The 16111-nt window shown below is 45.6% G+C and overlaps 1 protein-coding gene and 1 long non-coding RNA gene across 7 annotated transcripts in view; one reads left to right on the forward strand and one right to left on the reverse strand.

Annotated features, from left to right (window-relative positions):
* The window catches only part of C2CD6 (C2 calcium dependent domain containing 6), a 34235-nt gene extending 20247 nt beyond the window's left edge, over positions 1 to 13988 (forward strand). For 3 of the 4 annotated variants that reach the window (XM_083405370.1, XM_083405372.1, XM_083405371.1), the window contains 5 exons: positions 2191 to 2631; positions 4027 to 4096; positions 5745 to 5788; positions 7762 to 10518; positions 13550 to 13988. In XM_083405370.1, coding sequence (XP_083261496.1) covers positions 2191 to 2631; positions 4027 to 4096; positions 5745 to 5788; positions 7762 to 10518; positions 13550 to 13885 — 3648 coding nt within the window. In that variant the 3' untranslated portion in view covers positions 13886 to 13988. Of the gene's footprint in view, positions 1 to 2190; positions 2632 to 4026; positions 4097 to 5744; positions 5789 to 7761; positions 10519 to 10622; positions 10731 to 13549 lie in introns of all 4 variants that reach the window. The other variant, XR_014503518.1, reaches the window with a different exon arrangement.
* LOC310664855 overlaps positions 1 to 16111 on the reverse strand; it is a 317431-nt gene that overhangs the window by 241040 nt on the left and 60280 nt on the right. The window lies entirely within an intron of this gene.

Consider the following 16111-nt stretch of genomic DNA (forward strand, 5'->3'; position numbering starts at 1 on the left):
CACTTTTTCCCCTCCAAAAATTAAGGGGAAATGTGTGTGCGTCCTATGGAGCGAATGCAGGCCCCTTGGCTTCAGCGATAGCAACGTGAAGCCTCCAAAGCACAGAGGGAGCGCTCCGAACCCTCTTGCTCTCCAGGCTTCAGGGATAGCCGCCTGAAGCCTTTGGAGCGCAGCGGGAACTCGGCTTCAGGTTCCTTTTGCTGAAGCCAGGAGAGCAAGACTCTCCTGGCCTAAGCAGAGGGAGAGCTGCTTGGGTCCCCTTCAGCCAAGCGGGAGGAGAAATGGAAGGGGCTCTGTTTCTCCTGCCACTTCGCTGAAGGAGTGCTGAGCAGAGAGGAGGAGATTTTTTTTTTTCTTGTTCTCCCCCTCTAAAACAAGGTGCGTCCAATAGTCAAACGGATGGAGAATCACAGCACCTGCTGTGGTTGCAGAGACCAGTAACTCGTAACTGCTGCCTCCGGCATTGCTTTTGCTGCATCAGCAGCACCAGAGTGACCTCCTTGGGAGGCAAGCCTGAGCAGTGTATGTGGAGGTCCTGGGCTGTGCAGATGACCACCTCCTGTGTCTCACTGATGTGGTCCAAAGGAAAGCAGAGCAATGTGTTTGGCACCAGACTGGCTGCAGGAGTTGCTGGAAGGAGGCGTAGAAGGTGCCATTCAACCATAGCTGTCAACTGTCCCTTATTTGGCGGGAAAGTCCCTTATCCCAGCGCTGTGTCCTCCTGCTGTCCCTTATTGATGATGGACCTTAAATTTCCTGGGTTTCAAAGGAAGCAGCTCCTCTCCCTCCCTCCCTGCCGGCCAGGGAGGAGGGAGGCTCCAACTGTGTTGCTTGGCTGCGTTGCTCACCCAATAAGGAGTCTAAGAACGACTGGGGGGGGTGGAACTTGCATGCCTTGTGCTGATCAAATCAGCCGCGTTGCTTGGGGACTCGCCTTTGCTCAGCTCTTCCCAGCGGAGAGGTGACTGTGGTTTTCCTTGCTGCATCCCCTTTGCCGGGTTGCTGCGCTGTGGGAACCACCACTTAAGGCTTCGTTTGGCCGCTGGGTGGTTTTTCTGCCTTTGGCTTGGAGGGGCTCAGAAGTTGAACATACCTGTGTTCAGAAAATCCCTTATTTTGGCTGCTGATCCCTTATTTTTGAGGCTGCTGGTCCCTTATTTTCAAATCTATAAATTGACAGCTATGCATCCAAACATCTTGGGGATTCCACTCTGGATTTGTGTAGGGTTTACTCCTTAGCATTTTCTTCTCCCGCAGATGTACCGCAAGACAGTAGATACAGATTTTTCCTCTTGGTTTACTCCCAAAGTTTTTTTTGTAGAATTGTAGAGTTGGAAGGGATCCTGAGGACCATCTAGTCCAAGCCCCTGCAATGTAGGAATATGCAGCTGTCCAAAGAAGGATCGAACCTGCAACCCTGGCATTATCAGCACCGTGCTCTAACCAACTGAACTCTTCTGCATGAATGAGTATGGCCACAAGGCAGCGGAGGTCTAGGATCAGAGTTGTCCTTCTCTTAGATGGGCTACTTTCCCAGGTTGTCGAGACCCTTCTGTCCCTCACTTCCCCCAACAACACGTGCAGAAGCCACCTTCTTGACCACTGGACTCACTATTGGTCTTGTATACTCTGCCAGAGCCTGTATTCGCATGCAGGAGACCCATAGTTGGTTTAGCCGGCCAGTCAAAGCTGTTTGCGGGATGTGGCTGCTTTTGCATTCTGACTGCTTGTAGGGGCCACAGGTGAGAGCTGAGTGCAGGGTGGGGACCAAAGGTGGACATACCACCCAAGAAGGAGCACAATGTGTCCCCTTCCAGAGGTACGAGCCATATACCCCAAGCAGTGTATACCGTATTTTTCGCTCTATAAGACGCACCAGACCACAAGACGCACCTAGTTTTTGGAGGAGGAAAACAAGAAAAAAAATATTCTGAATCTCAGAAGCCAGAACAGCAAGAGGGATCACTGCGCAGTGAAAGCAGCAATCCCTCTTGCTGTTCTGGCTTCTGGGATAGCTGTGCAGCCTGCATTCGCTCCATAAGACGCGCACACATTTCCCCTTACTTTTTTTGGGGGGAAGTGAGTCTTACAGAGCAAAAAATACGGTATTTCATTGAAATTAAGACCAGTAGTTATAAAAAGACTACATTTTAGTACACTAGTGTTGGTGATGATTATTGTCATTTGCAGAAATGGACAAGTCAAATGTCTGCTCTCTCAGCACGACCTTCTGGACCTGTGCCATCCCGCAGAAACTTATTTTCATCAGAACAGATTCCTCAACCTGCTGAAACAACCCCACCTGTCCCAGCGCTGACTGTAACCCCTAACCCTATGAGTTCTCCAGTATCTTCAGATGGAGAGAACATGAAAGACATGGTTGTAAGAGAACAAGTTCATCCTGACTCTTCAGATGGAGAGAATATGAAGGACATAGATGTGAGAGAAAGACTTCATCCTGCGTCTGAAACCTCTCTGTCAAGTTCCGTTGGAAGCGCAGCAAAAACCTCTGAGGCTAGGGATTCAGAAAGCCTTGCTTCTTTAGTTCCTGAGAGGAAAGTGACAGAAGAGGAAATACCTGTCATAGTCAAAAAACCACCTATTCAAGAATATCTGCCAGTACCAATACAGGTAGCTGATGGTGATATGTAACATATTGTTTCACTTTCCCCTCCCCAGGGGATAATGTGGGTTATTCAACTTACTCCTTCTCTAATGGGCAAGCTGTTTGGAGCTTTGAGGTTACCATTCTTGCTCTTTTGAAGCCATAGCATATACAGTGGTACCTTGGGTTAAGTACTGAATTCGTTCCAGAGGTATGTTCTTAACCTGAAACTGTTCTTAACCTGAAACACCACTTTAGCTAATGGGGCCTCCTGCTGCCGCCGCACCGCCAGAGCAGAATTTCTGTTCTCATCCTGAAGCAAAGTTCTTAACCTGAAGCACTTTTTCTGGGTTAGCGGAGTTAGTAACCTGAAGCGTATGTAACCCGAGGTACCACTGTAATTAATAGATGCGTTCTTACAGTGGGGTCAAGGGTAGCAACTGTAATGATGATCCAGCTGTGCCACATCAGACTTTTACTGTAAATATGCTGTACACTAAGGGATCCTCCAGGCAATCTGTTTGTTGGTACAGTGGTACCTCTGGTTGCGAATGGGATCCGTTCCGGAGCCCTGTTCGCAACCTGAAAGGAACGCAACCCGAGTCTCCACATGCGCAGGTCGCGCTTCGCCGCTTCCGCGCATGCGCGTGACTTCATTTTTCGCATCTGCGCATGTGTGAGAGGCGAAAGCCGGAAGTAACCCTTTCCGGTACTTCCAGGTCACCGCGGGACACAACCCGAAGCAAACGTAACATGAGGTATGACTATTCATCTGGATTTGCTTGCAGAATACTTAAGCGGTGATTAGACTATAGACGCTTTCAGGCTTTTTCAGTCACATACCAGTGCAAATTCTGGTTGTGTACTTGGGGTGTCTTGAGCAACAAAGCCCACATCCCCACAAAGATAATACTTTTTGCAGTAAGGAAATTGACAGGAAAGTAACTGGAAAATGTGGGCAGCACTTGCTTTGACACAACATTGTCTAGCTTCCCTGCCAACAAATCAGGATAAATGCTCAATAAACAGGTCATCTGTTAGTGCCCTGACTCAGGTCTTCACTGAGCATTTGTTCCTATTTTTTTGAGAGGGTTATTCAACAATGAGCATTCATCCTGATTTACTTGCGGTGTTTACGTGTCTTCCTGTTAACCACCCATTCATCCCACCCTTTGCAGTGAATGTCCCAGTCACTTTCCAAACAGCAAAATGTTTGTTAAAGTAGAACCTTTCGAGCCTGTGAAAATGGGAATTTGCTCCATTCTGACCGACTTTGCACGGTGATGTTCTACCAAGCTGCACTCTGCCAGCAGAAGTTCTTTTGCACAGTCATTTTGCATTCTTACTGTTACAGTGATTTATAAGAGTGAATAACTATTTTTTTGTCTTCTTCTTGATGTATCCCCTCTGAAATTACAAAGGAATCACAGCCTAAGTCTGAAGTTTCTGTGAGTGTCTCACCTCAGTTTGTGGCACCTCCTAGACCATCAGGTAAATTGACATAACTTTTCGAATAGTAATCATCAGCTTCCAGGTGGTTTGGGTTCTATATAAAATAAAGCAAAACATGATATGCCAAGGACCAAAAGGGGGGGGGAAAGGCTTTTCACAAGTTCACAACCTACGTTTAAAACCTCGCTTGGCCTGGTGCTTGGGTTCAAGAAACAGAAAGAATATCGCCTATAGGAAGCCAACAAACTTTTGTTAAATATGTATACTGTGTGTTGTCTCTATGACCATATTTATGCAAAAAACTCAACGGTTGTCTAGTGGACAAACCTCAACAACTCTGAGCAAAGTGTGAAGCTTTTTCCCCCAAGGAAAAACTTCTCGCAAGAAAAAGATTAACAAATAAACTAGCACTAGGCTGAGGAGAAAAGTACAAGGGAGCTCTGGTGAATGTGATCGTCAACCTGGGGCGGTTCCACTATGAAATTAATGAAGCTTAAGATTCAGGACTCCTAATTCTAGAGAACTACAGTCCACATTGCTTAAAAAATGTGGGTCTAGTGGGTCTTTTGTTGTATATATTTCAACAATCCCAAATTTTGAGAGTCAGTAGCACAGATGTTGTAGAGTTGTGGTGGTCTGTCGTGGAACAATCCCACTGAATAAGTTAACAGTGGTTACCCAAACCTCGTTGCTGGTTGTGAAGGGTTCCCCATGACAGTTCAAGCCTTAGGGCCCCCAAGATGTAAGTCCACCACTGCTGTTGACAAAGGCAGGAGCGAGCTGCATCATGAGAACAGCCTACTTCCTAAAGTGTTCCTCCTGCCTTCACCCTGCACTTTGAACCAGCACCCAACCTGAGAGCACTGCAATGTCAGTGAGTACCGTATTTTTCGCTCCATAAGGCGCACCAGACCATAAGGCGCACCTAGTTTTTAGAGGGGGAAATAAAGGGGGGAAATCTTATCCCCCCCCCAGCCCCAAAGAGCAGCGGACAGGCTTCTGGGGCTGCCGGGGGAAGCCCGGGATCCCCCAACCCCAAAGAGCAAAGAAGCCAAGACAGCGAGCAGGATCCATCCATCCCGCTCGCTGTCTTGGCTTCCTCTTTAGCCGCACGCAGCCTCTCCCAGCAGGAGGGGCTGCGCACGGCTAAAAAAGCCAAGACGGTGTTGCTTTCACTGAAGCCTGGAGAGCGAGAGGGGTTGGTGCGCACCGACCCCTCTCACTCTCCAGGCTTCAGGGATAGCCGCCTGAAGCCTTCAGAGCGCAGCGTGAGTTCCCACTGCACTCCGCAGGCTTCAGGTTCCTTTTGCTAAAGCCAGGAGAGCAAGACTCTCCTGGCTTCAGCAGAGAGGGAGAGCTGCGCAGCGCCCCTTCAGCCAAGCGGGAGGAGAAATGGAAGGCGCTGTTTCTCCTGCCGCTTCGCTGAAGGGGCGCTGAGCAGAGAGTGGGAGAATTTTTTTTACTTCTCCCCCTCTAAAACAAGGTGCGTCGTATGGTCCGGTGCGTCCTATAGAGCGAAAAATACGGTGGCTCGTTACTCAAATGATTTGGTCTATTTTGCTGGGGAGTGTTGCGCATTATTAATTTACACTACATAAAATTAAATACCAGATTTCACAACTAAAAATTTGTTGCTGTTCCATTTGTTGCTTTTTAATATTTTATTTTTCTTGCTGATCCATCCTAGATTCAGTTGTTGAACCAGTACAGCAATTGCCTTGGAAATCTATGGTAAGGAATAACTCGTTAAGCACTGCTCTGATAGCATATAATACAGTTAAGTGGATTTGGTGATGTCTGTGTAGTGATGGCAGCACCATGCAACGTTTCTTATCTACCTCATTAGTTCGTGATCTGTTGCAGAAAACAGTACGAGGAGTTGGTACAGTGGTGCCTCGCAAGACGAAAATAATCCGTTCCGCGAGTCTTTTCGTCTTGCGGTTTTTTCGTCTTGCGAAGCAAGCCCATTGACGGATTAGTGCTATTAGCGCTATTGACATTTTAAGGGCTAAAAACGGCTTTTTAAGGCTTAGGGGATTAGCGGTTTTGCTGCTAAAATACTTTTAGCCGCTTAGCGATTCAGAAAAAGGGGTTTTGGAGCAAAAAAAAAACCCCGAAAATTTTCGTCAATTTTCGTCTTGCGAAGCAAGCCCATAGGGAAATTCATCTTGAGAAGCGCCTCTGCAGACAGAAAACCCTTTCGTCTTGCGGGTTTTCCGTCTTGCGAGGCATTCGTCTTGCGGGGCACCACTGTACAATCTGGCTTCCTATCATTCCCTGCATCTGATTATATATCCACTTGCCAGGGATAGTACCTCTTTAAAAGACATGCTGGGTTCATTTGGAAAATGTTTTGTGCTGACACAATTGTCACTTTTGTTTTAACTTTGATTTGGTTGTTCATGCAAAACCAGCATGCAGACTTCCTTAAGCGCAGTTTGCTTACCATCAGCCCAGACGGCCAGACTGCAGTTTGATGTGCACACCTTTGAACGTACATCCTATTGAATTCACAAAGAACTAGTTCTGAGTAAACATGCAATAACACTGTGCAGTAGAAATACCTTCACATGCACCTTCTAAACTCATTTTTCTGTGCACAGCCTATTAGCTTAGTGCTGAGGCTAGCCGTTATCTTGTGCCTGGGGATGGTGGCTGTTGGACTTTCAGCAGTACTAGCAGATCATGTCAGCACTGATCAGGACTGGCTTGTGTCACCAATACTGTGGGAGGAAATATGTGAATTCCTGTGACCCACACATGTGGGGTAAAGAGCAAAAGAATCAGCTAGGTGCCTGGATTCAAAACATGGAGCTAAATCACTCTCCAGCAAGAGAAAGCCCTCAGTAGCAGAGTTTAAGCTCACAAAGTCAAGCAGTTAGGAATGTAGGCTGTTAAACCTTTTGCATATCCCATTTAGTTCGCTAGCAAAGCACTCTTCTCTTTCCGCCCTCTGGCAGTGAACAGACCACACCATTAGTAAGTTTGAATGCTTTACTTACAAATTCCCAAGGTCTGATTTATGTGTTATTCCATGCAGCAGCAAGAACAACGCGGGTAAAAAGTATTGGGTAGAAAATACAGAGCTAGCTTCAAACACATGCTTGTAAGCTTGGAGCAAAGCTTAAAGACATCCTCTTTGTAGTGAGAAGAGAGTGACAACAGAAAGAGAAGGCACGATCTAGCTAGATATCTAACTCTGTGGTCTTAACCCCTTCATTCACTAACTAGCAGCCATACATAGTTATGTTTGACTGCAATTTCTCCCAGATATAACATCATCATAGGATAGCACTTGTGCAGGTGCCATTCCCCATCCAACAGCCTCTGATGCTTATCTGCTAGCATGCATATGACTGCCCAGCTGAAAATATAACCTGTCTCCTTTATTCCCTGACTTCAGAAATTAGAAATAATGTTTATACTGGTAGGATATATACTGTATTACTAATATATTGTTTATATGCATTTTTCCTATTTATGCTCTTCATTTTGTTGTATTACCATAAACATCTACCAATAAAATTTATTCATTTGAAAGCCTCTTGTTAAAAAACCTGTTCCCAAGACCCGGGGGGCGGGGGGGGGAGATGAGCACAGTACCCAACTGCAGAGGAATTTCCAAAACCCACATAACTCCTCTGTTCATCTTGCAGCTTTCAAAATTTCATAATTATGCCCTCTCTCCCTTTTTTAAATTACAGTTCCAGGAAGCGGTTTTTAGTGGAAACAAGTTTGAACCATTCTTGAGAAGTGTCAGTAAAGTACAGCCTCCGCCACCTATTTTTGGCAAAGGGGATGTCGGCCCTTTAGAAAAAACGTACCCACCTGATGCTAACAAAGAACGAGAAGACCAAGATCCACCTGATGGGATGTCATTGACAAAAGTGGCGAGTAGTCTGGACACTAAATTAATCAAGAGCAGCGGGGAGCTTTCTATACTAAGGCTTATAGAAAGAAAAATGGATTTAGAAGAGGAGGATCAAAAACGTGGCATGCAGGATGAAAAGGCCTCGGAACCCCTCGCTGTCACATCGGGTTCTTCTGAAAAGACACTAGAAGATAAACTAGCAGAACAAGCAGAAATAAAACAGGTTGAGATTTCCTTTGAGAAGTCTCTTGAAGACGTGCTTGCTGAAAAACTTGTAAAAGTCGTAGCAGTGTCGTCGATTTTAAGCAAAAACCTTGAAAACATAGTTGCGGAGGGACTCTCAGAAGCAAAGCTGTCTGAAACGCTGGAGGATAGCAGTTTGCCAGGGGATAATAAATGTCTACCTGAGGAAAGAAAGATGTCTGGAGAGAAGGTTGCAGAACCAGATGTAACAAAACTGACAGCTGCTGTAAGTCAAAATTTGCAGGCTCATCTTATAGACAAATTGTGTGAAGAGGGGATAATCACAGATACAGATCTACCTGAAAAAGACCAGATAGTTTCTTTTCCAATTACTGCTGATTTGCTCAAGAGGAGGAAAAGCTTATCCAGGGAAAGCATGTCACAAACTGAAATCACAACACTAAAATCACTAAGTGAGCATCCATCAAGAACCACTATCAAAGCTGAATCCGTACAGCATAGTAAAGAAAGTAGTAAGGAAACTGTTAAAGAAAGTAGTAAAGAAAGCGAGTTAGCAGTTACAGGGACAGGTTTATCTGAAAGCAAAATAGATGGCGATAGAGAGGCTACTTCATATCCTAAAACTGACAGTAGTTCAGTCGAACAAACAAATGCAAAGACAGACTTAAGAAAAGAACCCTCTAAACAGTCACTGGAAATCATTAGAGTAATGTTACCTGTGAACACAGACACAGATAACATTAAACAGCGACTTTCCATTCATGATGCTCTCCTAGAAAAAATTTTAAAAGCAGAAATAAGAAGTTTGAAATCACTTTTAAGCAAAGAACACCGAGATCACTTTAAAGATCAACTTTCAGCGGCTGGATTAAAGGGAGAAGACTTGAAAACAGTGTGCCGGAAGTTGTCCTTGGCTGTGAAAGGGGATGACAGTGTTACACCAGAGAAGGCTGCGCTGCAAGAATGGCAGGATTCCTCTAGCGAGGGCCTTGCTAAAGAGACATTGGCGGTAAATGAAAGTATTCAAAATCTCTTTGAAGTGCTTTCAGAAAACGAAATTGCCAACCTAAAGAATGCATTGAACAAAAAGATTCAAGACCATCTTTCAGACAGACTTTCAAAAATAGGAATGATCACAGAGAGTGAGTTAAAGAGAATACTTGGAAACTTGTTTCCAGTAGTGGAAAAACTAGCAAAGAGTGATGAAGGCTCAGACGAGCAAAGTACACAACTAGATACTCAAAGCCTGCATGACAGGTTTTCGGAGGAAGAACTACAAAATCTAAAGTCTCTCTTGAGCAGACTTCTAAACGAAGGCCACCGAGACAAACTTTCAGATTCAGAAGTACAAGGTTTAACATCAGTTTTAGAGAAAAGCTTTGAGGACCTTCCCATACAAAACAGTTCTGAAACTGGGATAAGCCAAGAAGTTGAGATAAAGGATGAATGCCGTACTATAGCTCTGCCAGATGTTGAGGAAAGTCAGAGAGTTAGTAAGACAGATGTATCTGAGAGAGGAAAAGTTCCTTCAAAGGAAAGTCTTCATAAAATTTCAACAGCGGGTGAAAAACACAAAATAGAAAAAGAAGCTGTAGACCTTTCTGTAACCAGTCTTTTGGAAGTAGAAACAAGGAGCCAAGAAACTCAGACGATGGGTCAGCCCAAAAAAGTGAAACATAAAAAAGAAAGTCACAGGTTGCCGAAGTACAACGATAATCTGACCATACCAAATATAAAGAGAACAACATTTGATGTAGGATTAAAAAGCAGGTCACCTGAGGAAACTTCGAAGAGAATCTCTGAACCATTTCCCACATCTTTTTTGAGTGCGCGTGATATTGGCATCCAAAGTGAAGCGAAAAGTTATTTCTGCCACAAGCCCACCAGTTTTATTTCCAAGCCTCCCTTTCCGGTGAACCCTCAGACATTTCTCTTTTTGCATTCAGAATCTGAGGAAGATGCAAAGCCAGCAGTCAAACACCACCAGAAGGCAAAAAGGAAGAAATCTGACATAAAGAAGGAGAGTGGGTCACACCAGCAAGCATCAATGAGTACACAAACCAGGAGAGATAGGGTGCCTACTGGAAGCACCTCTAAGGAGATTTTAAAAGAAAAATCCAAAAGGCACCCATCAGTTTCTCCAAAATTGAGCGCCACCGAAAACAGGAAGGATTCCAAGGCAACAGCATCCCCCAGCGGTACACGAAGGGAAAGCTTGAAGCAGAAATCTGAGAAGAAGCGAGATACGGAGGTTAAGCCCAAAAAATCACTCACCAAGACTGCTGTCCTGTCTGATCCACCGCTACAAAACCATTCCAAAAATATTTCGGAAAAATCATCCACAACTAAAATACCATCTCCTGGGCGTACAAAAGGAAGCACATTGGTAAGAACGTTATTGACTCTGTACTTGAAGACCACAAATATTATTTCTGAAGGCAGCACATCTAGGACAATATATGCTTTAATGCATTTATTTTTTCCAAACAGAGCAGATCAGAGCCATGGAACTAGCGTTGCAAATTAAAATCAAAGCTCAACATCTTGGAAAAGCAGACTTCAAAACAGGGGCTCCTGTATTAAAGACTTTAATGCCAGGTGATTTGACTACACCCATGAGCCCAGTAAACCCAGTGCTTACTGGTTGCTTACACAGCCAGCCTGCTGATTGCACTAAGCAATGATCCTTGGGCCATGTAAATGATTGTTTTCAGAGACTGTACTGCTTTTCAGGAGTAGCAGTTGGGATGGGAAGAGTTTTCTAACCCTTCTCTGCCTTGCCAGTCCTGATAAAAGTCCCTACCCCACCCTGCACACAAAAAGCCCCTGCTATTTGGCCTGGGTTGGAAGCTGTCAGTAGGAACTTATCGGAAGAGGATTTTCATCAGGACCACAGCATGTGCAAGAAAGCCGTAAACCCTTTCCCCGCACAGCGGCTGCAGTCCTGATCAGTTGCTGTATCAGAATAGCACCACACAAAGCAAAGCAGTGTACAGTGGTACCTCGGGTTACATACAATTCAGGTTACATACGCTTCAGGTTACAGACTCCGCTAACCCAGAAATAGTACCTCGGGTTAAGAACTTTGCTTCAGGATGAGAACAGAAATCACGCGGCAGCAGCGGGAGGCCCCATTAGCTAAAGTGGTGCTTCAGGTTAAGAACAGTTTCAGGTTAAGAACGGACCTCCGGAACGAATTAAGTATGTAACCAGAGGTACCACTGTAATGTGAAGCTTGGCCATTTCTGCCCTTCTAAACCTGACACAGAGTACATACACATCCTTGGCCCCATGTTACCCTTAGCACCATACTTTCTCTTCTTTTTTACTGCTTCTCAGCACACGGTGTTTGTTCCTTAAATGTTATTCCTTTGTTTGCAACAATCTGTATAAGCCACCCACTTACAAAATTGAGGTGGTGTACAGCAGTATGTAAATAAAAGGGACGTGGGACGCGGGTGGCACTGTGGGTTAAACCACAGAGCCTAGGACTTGCCAATCAGAAGGTCGGTGGTTCGAATCCCCGCAACGGGGTGAGCTCCCGTTGCTCGGTCCCAGCTCCTGCCAACCTAGCAGTTTGAAAGCACGTCAAAGTGCAAGTAGATAAATAGGTACCACTCCAGTGGGAAGGTAAACGGTGTTTCCGTGCGCTGCTCTGGTTCGCCAGAAGCAGCTTAGTCATGCTGGCCACATGACCCGGAAGCTGTACGCCGGCTTCCTCAGCCAATAAAGCGAGATGAGCGCCACAACCCCAGAGTCGGCCACGACTGGACCTAATGGTCAGGGGTCCCTTTACCTTTACAGCAATATGCACAGGTGCAGTAAAACACAAGATGCCACAAAAGCAATACACATCATCTTGCCTCTGACGTTCTGCCTCTTTTGACCTCCCTTCCAACTCCAGTTCCCAGCCATACCAGCATCCCTACAGGCATTGCAATCCCCTGCCAACAGCATCTAGGTCTCCGTCTCCAGGAAAGGTGGAGAACCTCTCTCTGCCCAAGGGCCAACTTTTCAGGTGGGTGGGGCAACCCACCCATCAGTCGCACAATGTCAGTATGAGATCACGATTGGAACGGGCAAGGTTCCAAGGCTGGGAACCACAGCACAAGGGGTGTTGCCACCGCTATACTTTGCAAGCCTCCTCATTCTCCTTTTCACCTTGGGTGTCAGAGGTGGGAAGAAGCACAGAGTCATTTGTTGGGAATCCATAGCTTCCCTATGCTTCCCCCTTTCCATCTTTTTTCCACCTGCGATGTCAGGGGGCTTCAAAGAATAGCCCTGGGAGGGAGAAGTTTTTTCCATGAGATAAAAGCCACTTCCCCCTCCATGGGCAAAGCATGGTCCCACTGTTCATTGGCTTCTGGGTGGTTGGAAGCTCACCTTCTTCCAGCAAAAGTTGAGAGCTCACTTTAAGCTCCTGATGGTTCCTTGAAGACCCACATTTACCTGTTCCATGCCCAATGTCCTGTATGACATCAAGTTTGGCCTGCAGGTCACAGCCCCCCCCCCCCCCCGCTCTAGAACCTGTTTAGGGTTTCCCTAGGCAAACCAAGAAGGGACGCGGGTGGTGCTGTGGGTTAAACCACAGAGCCTAGGGCTTGCTGATCAGAAGGTCGGCGGTTCGAATCCCCGTGACGGGGTGAGCTCCCGTTGCTCGGTCCCTGCTCCTGCCAACCTAGCAGTTCAAAAGCACACCAAAGTGCAAGTAGATAAATAGGTACCGCTCCGACGGGAAGGTAAACGGCGTTTCCGTGCATTGCTCTGGTTCGCCAGAAGCGGCTTAGTCATGCTGGCCACATGACCTGGAAGCTGTACGCCACCTCCTTCGGCCAATAAAGCGAGATGAGCGCTGCAATCCCAGAGTCGTCAGCGACTGGACCTTACGGTCAGGGGTCCCTTTGCCTTTTAGGCAAACCAAGAACTTGCACCCATGCATTGCCATCCGAGTGCTTAGAATGTTTGGTGTATCGGTCACAACACTTCAACCAATTGCTAATATGGGGAAGGAAATAGAACAGCAACCACTAGTATTTAGCTGATTAATTAGAAGACAACAGATACTAACCTGACCCAGATATTAACAGCGGCATGAATTTGTCAAATGAAATAAAGTAAGGCTTAGGCATGCAAAGAGACAGAGGACAGTGCAAATTTGATTGTTTGACAAGCCAACCACTGAGCGCTGATGAATGAAAACTTTGGGTTTTAATCCAGCATTGTCAACAAGACTTCTGCTTGCCTAATGGGACTTCCGCCTTCTCTCCTTTCTCCTGCGCCCCCTCTAAATCAGCCAATTTGTGGGTAGGGAAGAGAAGAGGAAATGAGTGGGATGCAGCTCACATTGTCTTACAGTGAAATTTGTCATAATTATACACATACATAAAACAACTCTTTGCTTTCATTTTGATATTCAGAACATTGCGGGCCCAGATGATATCGACATGGAAGCTTACAGGCATCTTGAAAAAGCCGTAGAAAGAGCTCTTCTTGATTTAGGAAGAGTCCCGGAAGGCAGCTCCAGCCAGGGAAGGCCAACTCCTGCTCCAAGTTCTACGACTCTGATAACCAAAGATTCACCCAGATCCTATCTCTCTGCTGTCGAGACGCCAAGAAATCAAGCGGGTTCAATAACGGAGATGCTTAACAATCAAGAACAGATCTTAAAAATGACACCCGATCAACTGGAAGTTGTACTTAGGATTCTCCAAAATATATTGAGGCAGAACGCAAGACCCCCAAATAATGGATGAGTGGAAACAACCTCTGTGTAAACCAGCTACGTATGTATGTTCTTACTTTCCCCCAGCTATTATGAAAAATAAAACCCTCTTTGTATATAAATTTTTAAAGAAAGTTTAAGGATATTTTAAAATTATTGTAGATAGGAAAGCTGCCTGATGTCAAGTCAAATATCATTGATCCATATATTTCTCTGTGTGTGTGTGCACGCACGTGTGTGTATGTGTAAAATATGCCACGATGGCCTAGGCAAATTTGACAGGTGGGCAATGCCACCCACCTGTCAATCACCTGTTTCCAGACACAATGTGAATCAAAACTGCCTGCAAATGAATAAAGGGGCTCAGGTTTGATACCCACATTGGGCAAAAGATTTCTGCATTGCCAGGAGCTGGATTAGATGACTCTCGTGGTCCTTTCCAAATCTATGATTCTATGACTTCCCTAAAAAGGAGCTTCGTCTAGGATGGAACAGTGCTGATGGCAAGCTCCTCCCCCCCCCCAACTACACCAGGGTATTCCGATGGAGAAACTCCGTAGTGCAGCTAATCTCAAGTAGGTCTTCCTATCAGCTCTGATAAACTTGCAACAGAACAACTGGGAGCTGACGTTTAAGCTAGGAATGGGGCAGAAATTTGATTCTGTTTGTATTTAAAAGTGAATCTACCTAGTTAGCTCTTTTTAAAAACAGTATGCGAAATGAAAGACATCCTGCCAAATTTGCACTTCACTGAATTTTGCAAATACACTTCTCCAGCCAAGTAATGTGTACAAAAACACAAATAAGGTGCAGTGTGTGCATAAGCGTGCATTCACGAAAACACACCAAATGCATTGCACTAGGGAGCATAATAGGTATTAGGGAAATGCATCTTGCAAAATTGTGCATTAGGTAAAAAGGTTTGTATTAGGAAAACACTGCACTTGGGATTCTGATGAATTTTAGGAATTTCTTTTAAAAAGAAAGCAACTGATACGAAACAGTGGAGAAGTAAACTTGAACATTGGAAAAATGAGAAGCAGAGAAACCAAAATGGACCGATTTGCCCAACTCTACCAGTCTTCCCTTTGGAGCTGCACCCGTCCCTGCCTCACACGTCAGATGTGAGGCAGGTGAACATTGTTTGCGGGAAAGTCTCGCAGGCCAAATTGGGACCTGTGCCAGGCCTAATGAAGCTGATGGGCCAGAGGTTCCTCAGCCCTGCTGCATACGCTGGCTTGCAGTAGCTCAGGGTGTCTCACTTGGAGATGAATTGGGACAATCTGTATGCAAAGTGTTTGCCTTTGAGCTACAGACCTTCCTCTAATGCTTACTTCAAAATTCCCTACTCGTGTTACTTTAATACAGAATGCAATGTTTCATCTCTTGCTTGATGAAATGTGCTTTTAGGCGATTGCTGGAAAAGACCTGAAAAACGATAATTTGCCCTTATGATGTTCAACTTTTAATAATTGAAACTTTTTTTTAAAAAAAAAGACAACCCATATTGTCTCCTGCAACTCCCTACTATACACAGTATGACGCTGTCGAAGATGCCTAACCTAATCCTTTCAGGTCAAGCCCGGCTGTTGCTGCAGCAATTCCTTGCTCTTTCCCAGTGGCATAGTATCGTGATGGGTAGATGATGTCATCTTGACAAAAGGGGAGAATCACTACCACCACACGGTCTCTTGGTTTTAGAATGAATAGACCCTGCTTGCCAGCTCTGCCCTCAAAAGATATGCAGAGGAACAGAATTCAGGACGATCTTGAAAACATGGAGGGCAGGCAGCTGCAGTTTCTCACTTGGCTCAGTCCCCTCAGATGCACACTGAGCATGGGTGCAGAGGCAAATGCATATATTTATTATAAATAAAATCAATCCTTTCTCTAACCAACTGAGCTAACTTCCCTTTTAGCGTTAACTACCTGCTGTTAGAATTTGACTGCAGACCACCACACACTGCTCCGAGTTCTCATTCTGCCTGTGATAAGAGTGGCTGAAAAGCCTAGAACCCATTGTATCCACTCAACAGAGTCATCCTTAATTGTATGGTGCTGCCTATGAGCCAGTGGCATAGCGTGGGTTGTCAGCACCCGGGGCAAGGCAAGTAATTTGCGCCCCCTAACCCGTGAATTTGCGCCCCCTAACCCCAACCCCCAGATGTTGCTCCCGGTGCGGCCGGCCCCCCTGCACCCCCCACGCTACGCCACTGCTATGAGCTGCAGAATCAACCCATGATGCCCTGTATTCTCA

The sequence above is a fragment of the Podarcis tiliguerta genome (genome assembly GCF_965153285.1).
Source record: "Podarcis tiliguerta genome assembly, chromosome: 1".
NCBI classification, from domain to species: Eukaryota; Metazoa; Chordata; class Lepidosauria; order Squamata; family Lacertidae; genus Podarcis; species Podarcis tiliguerta.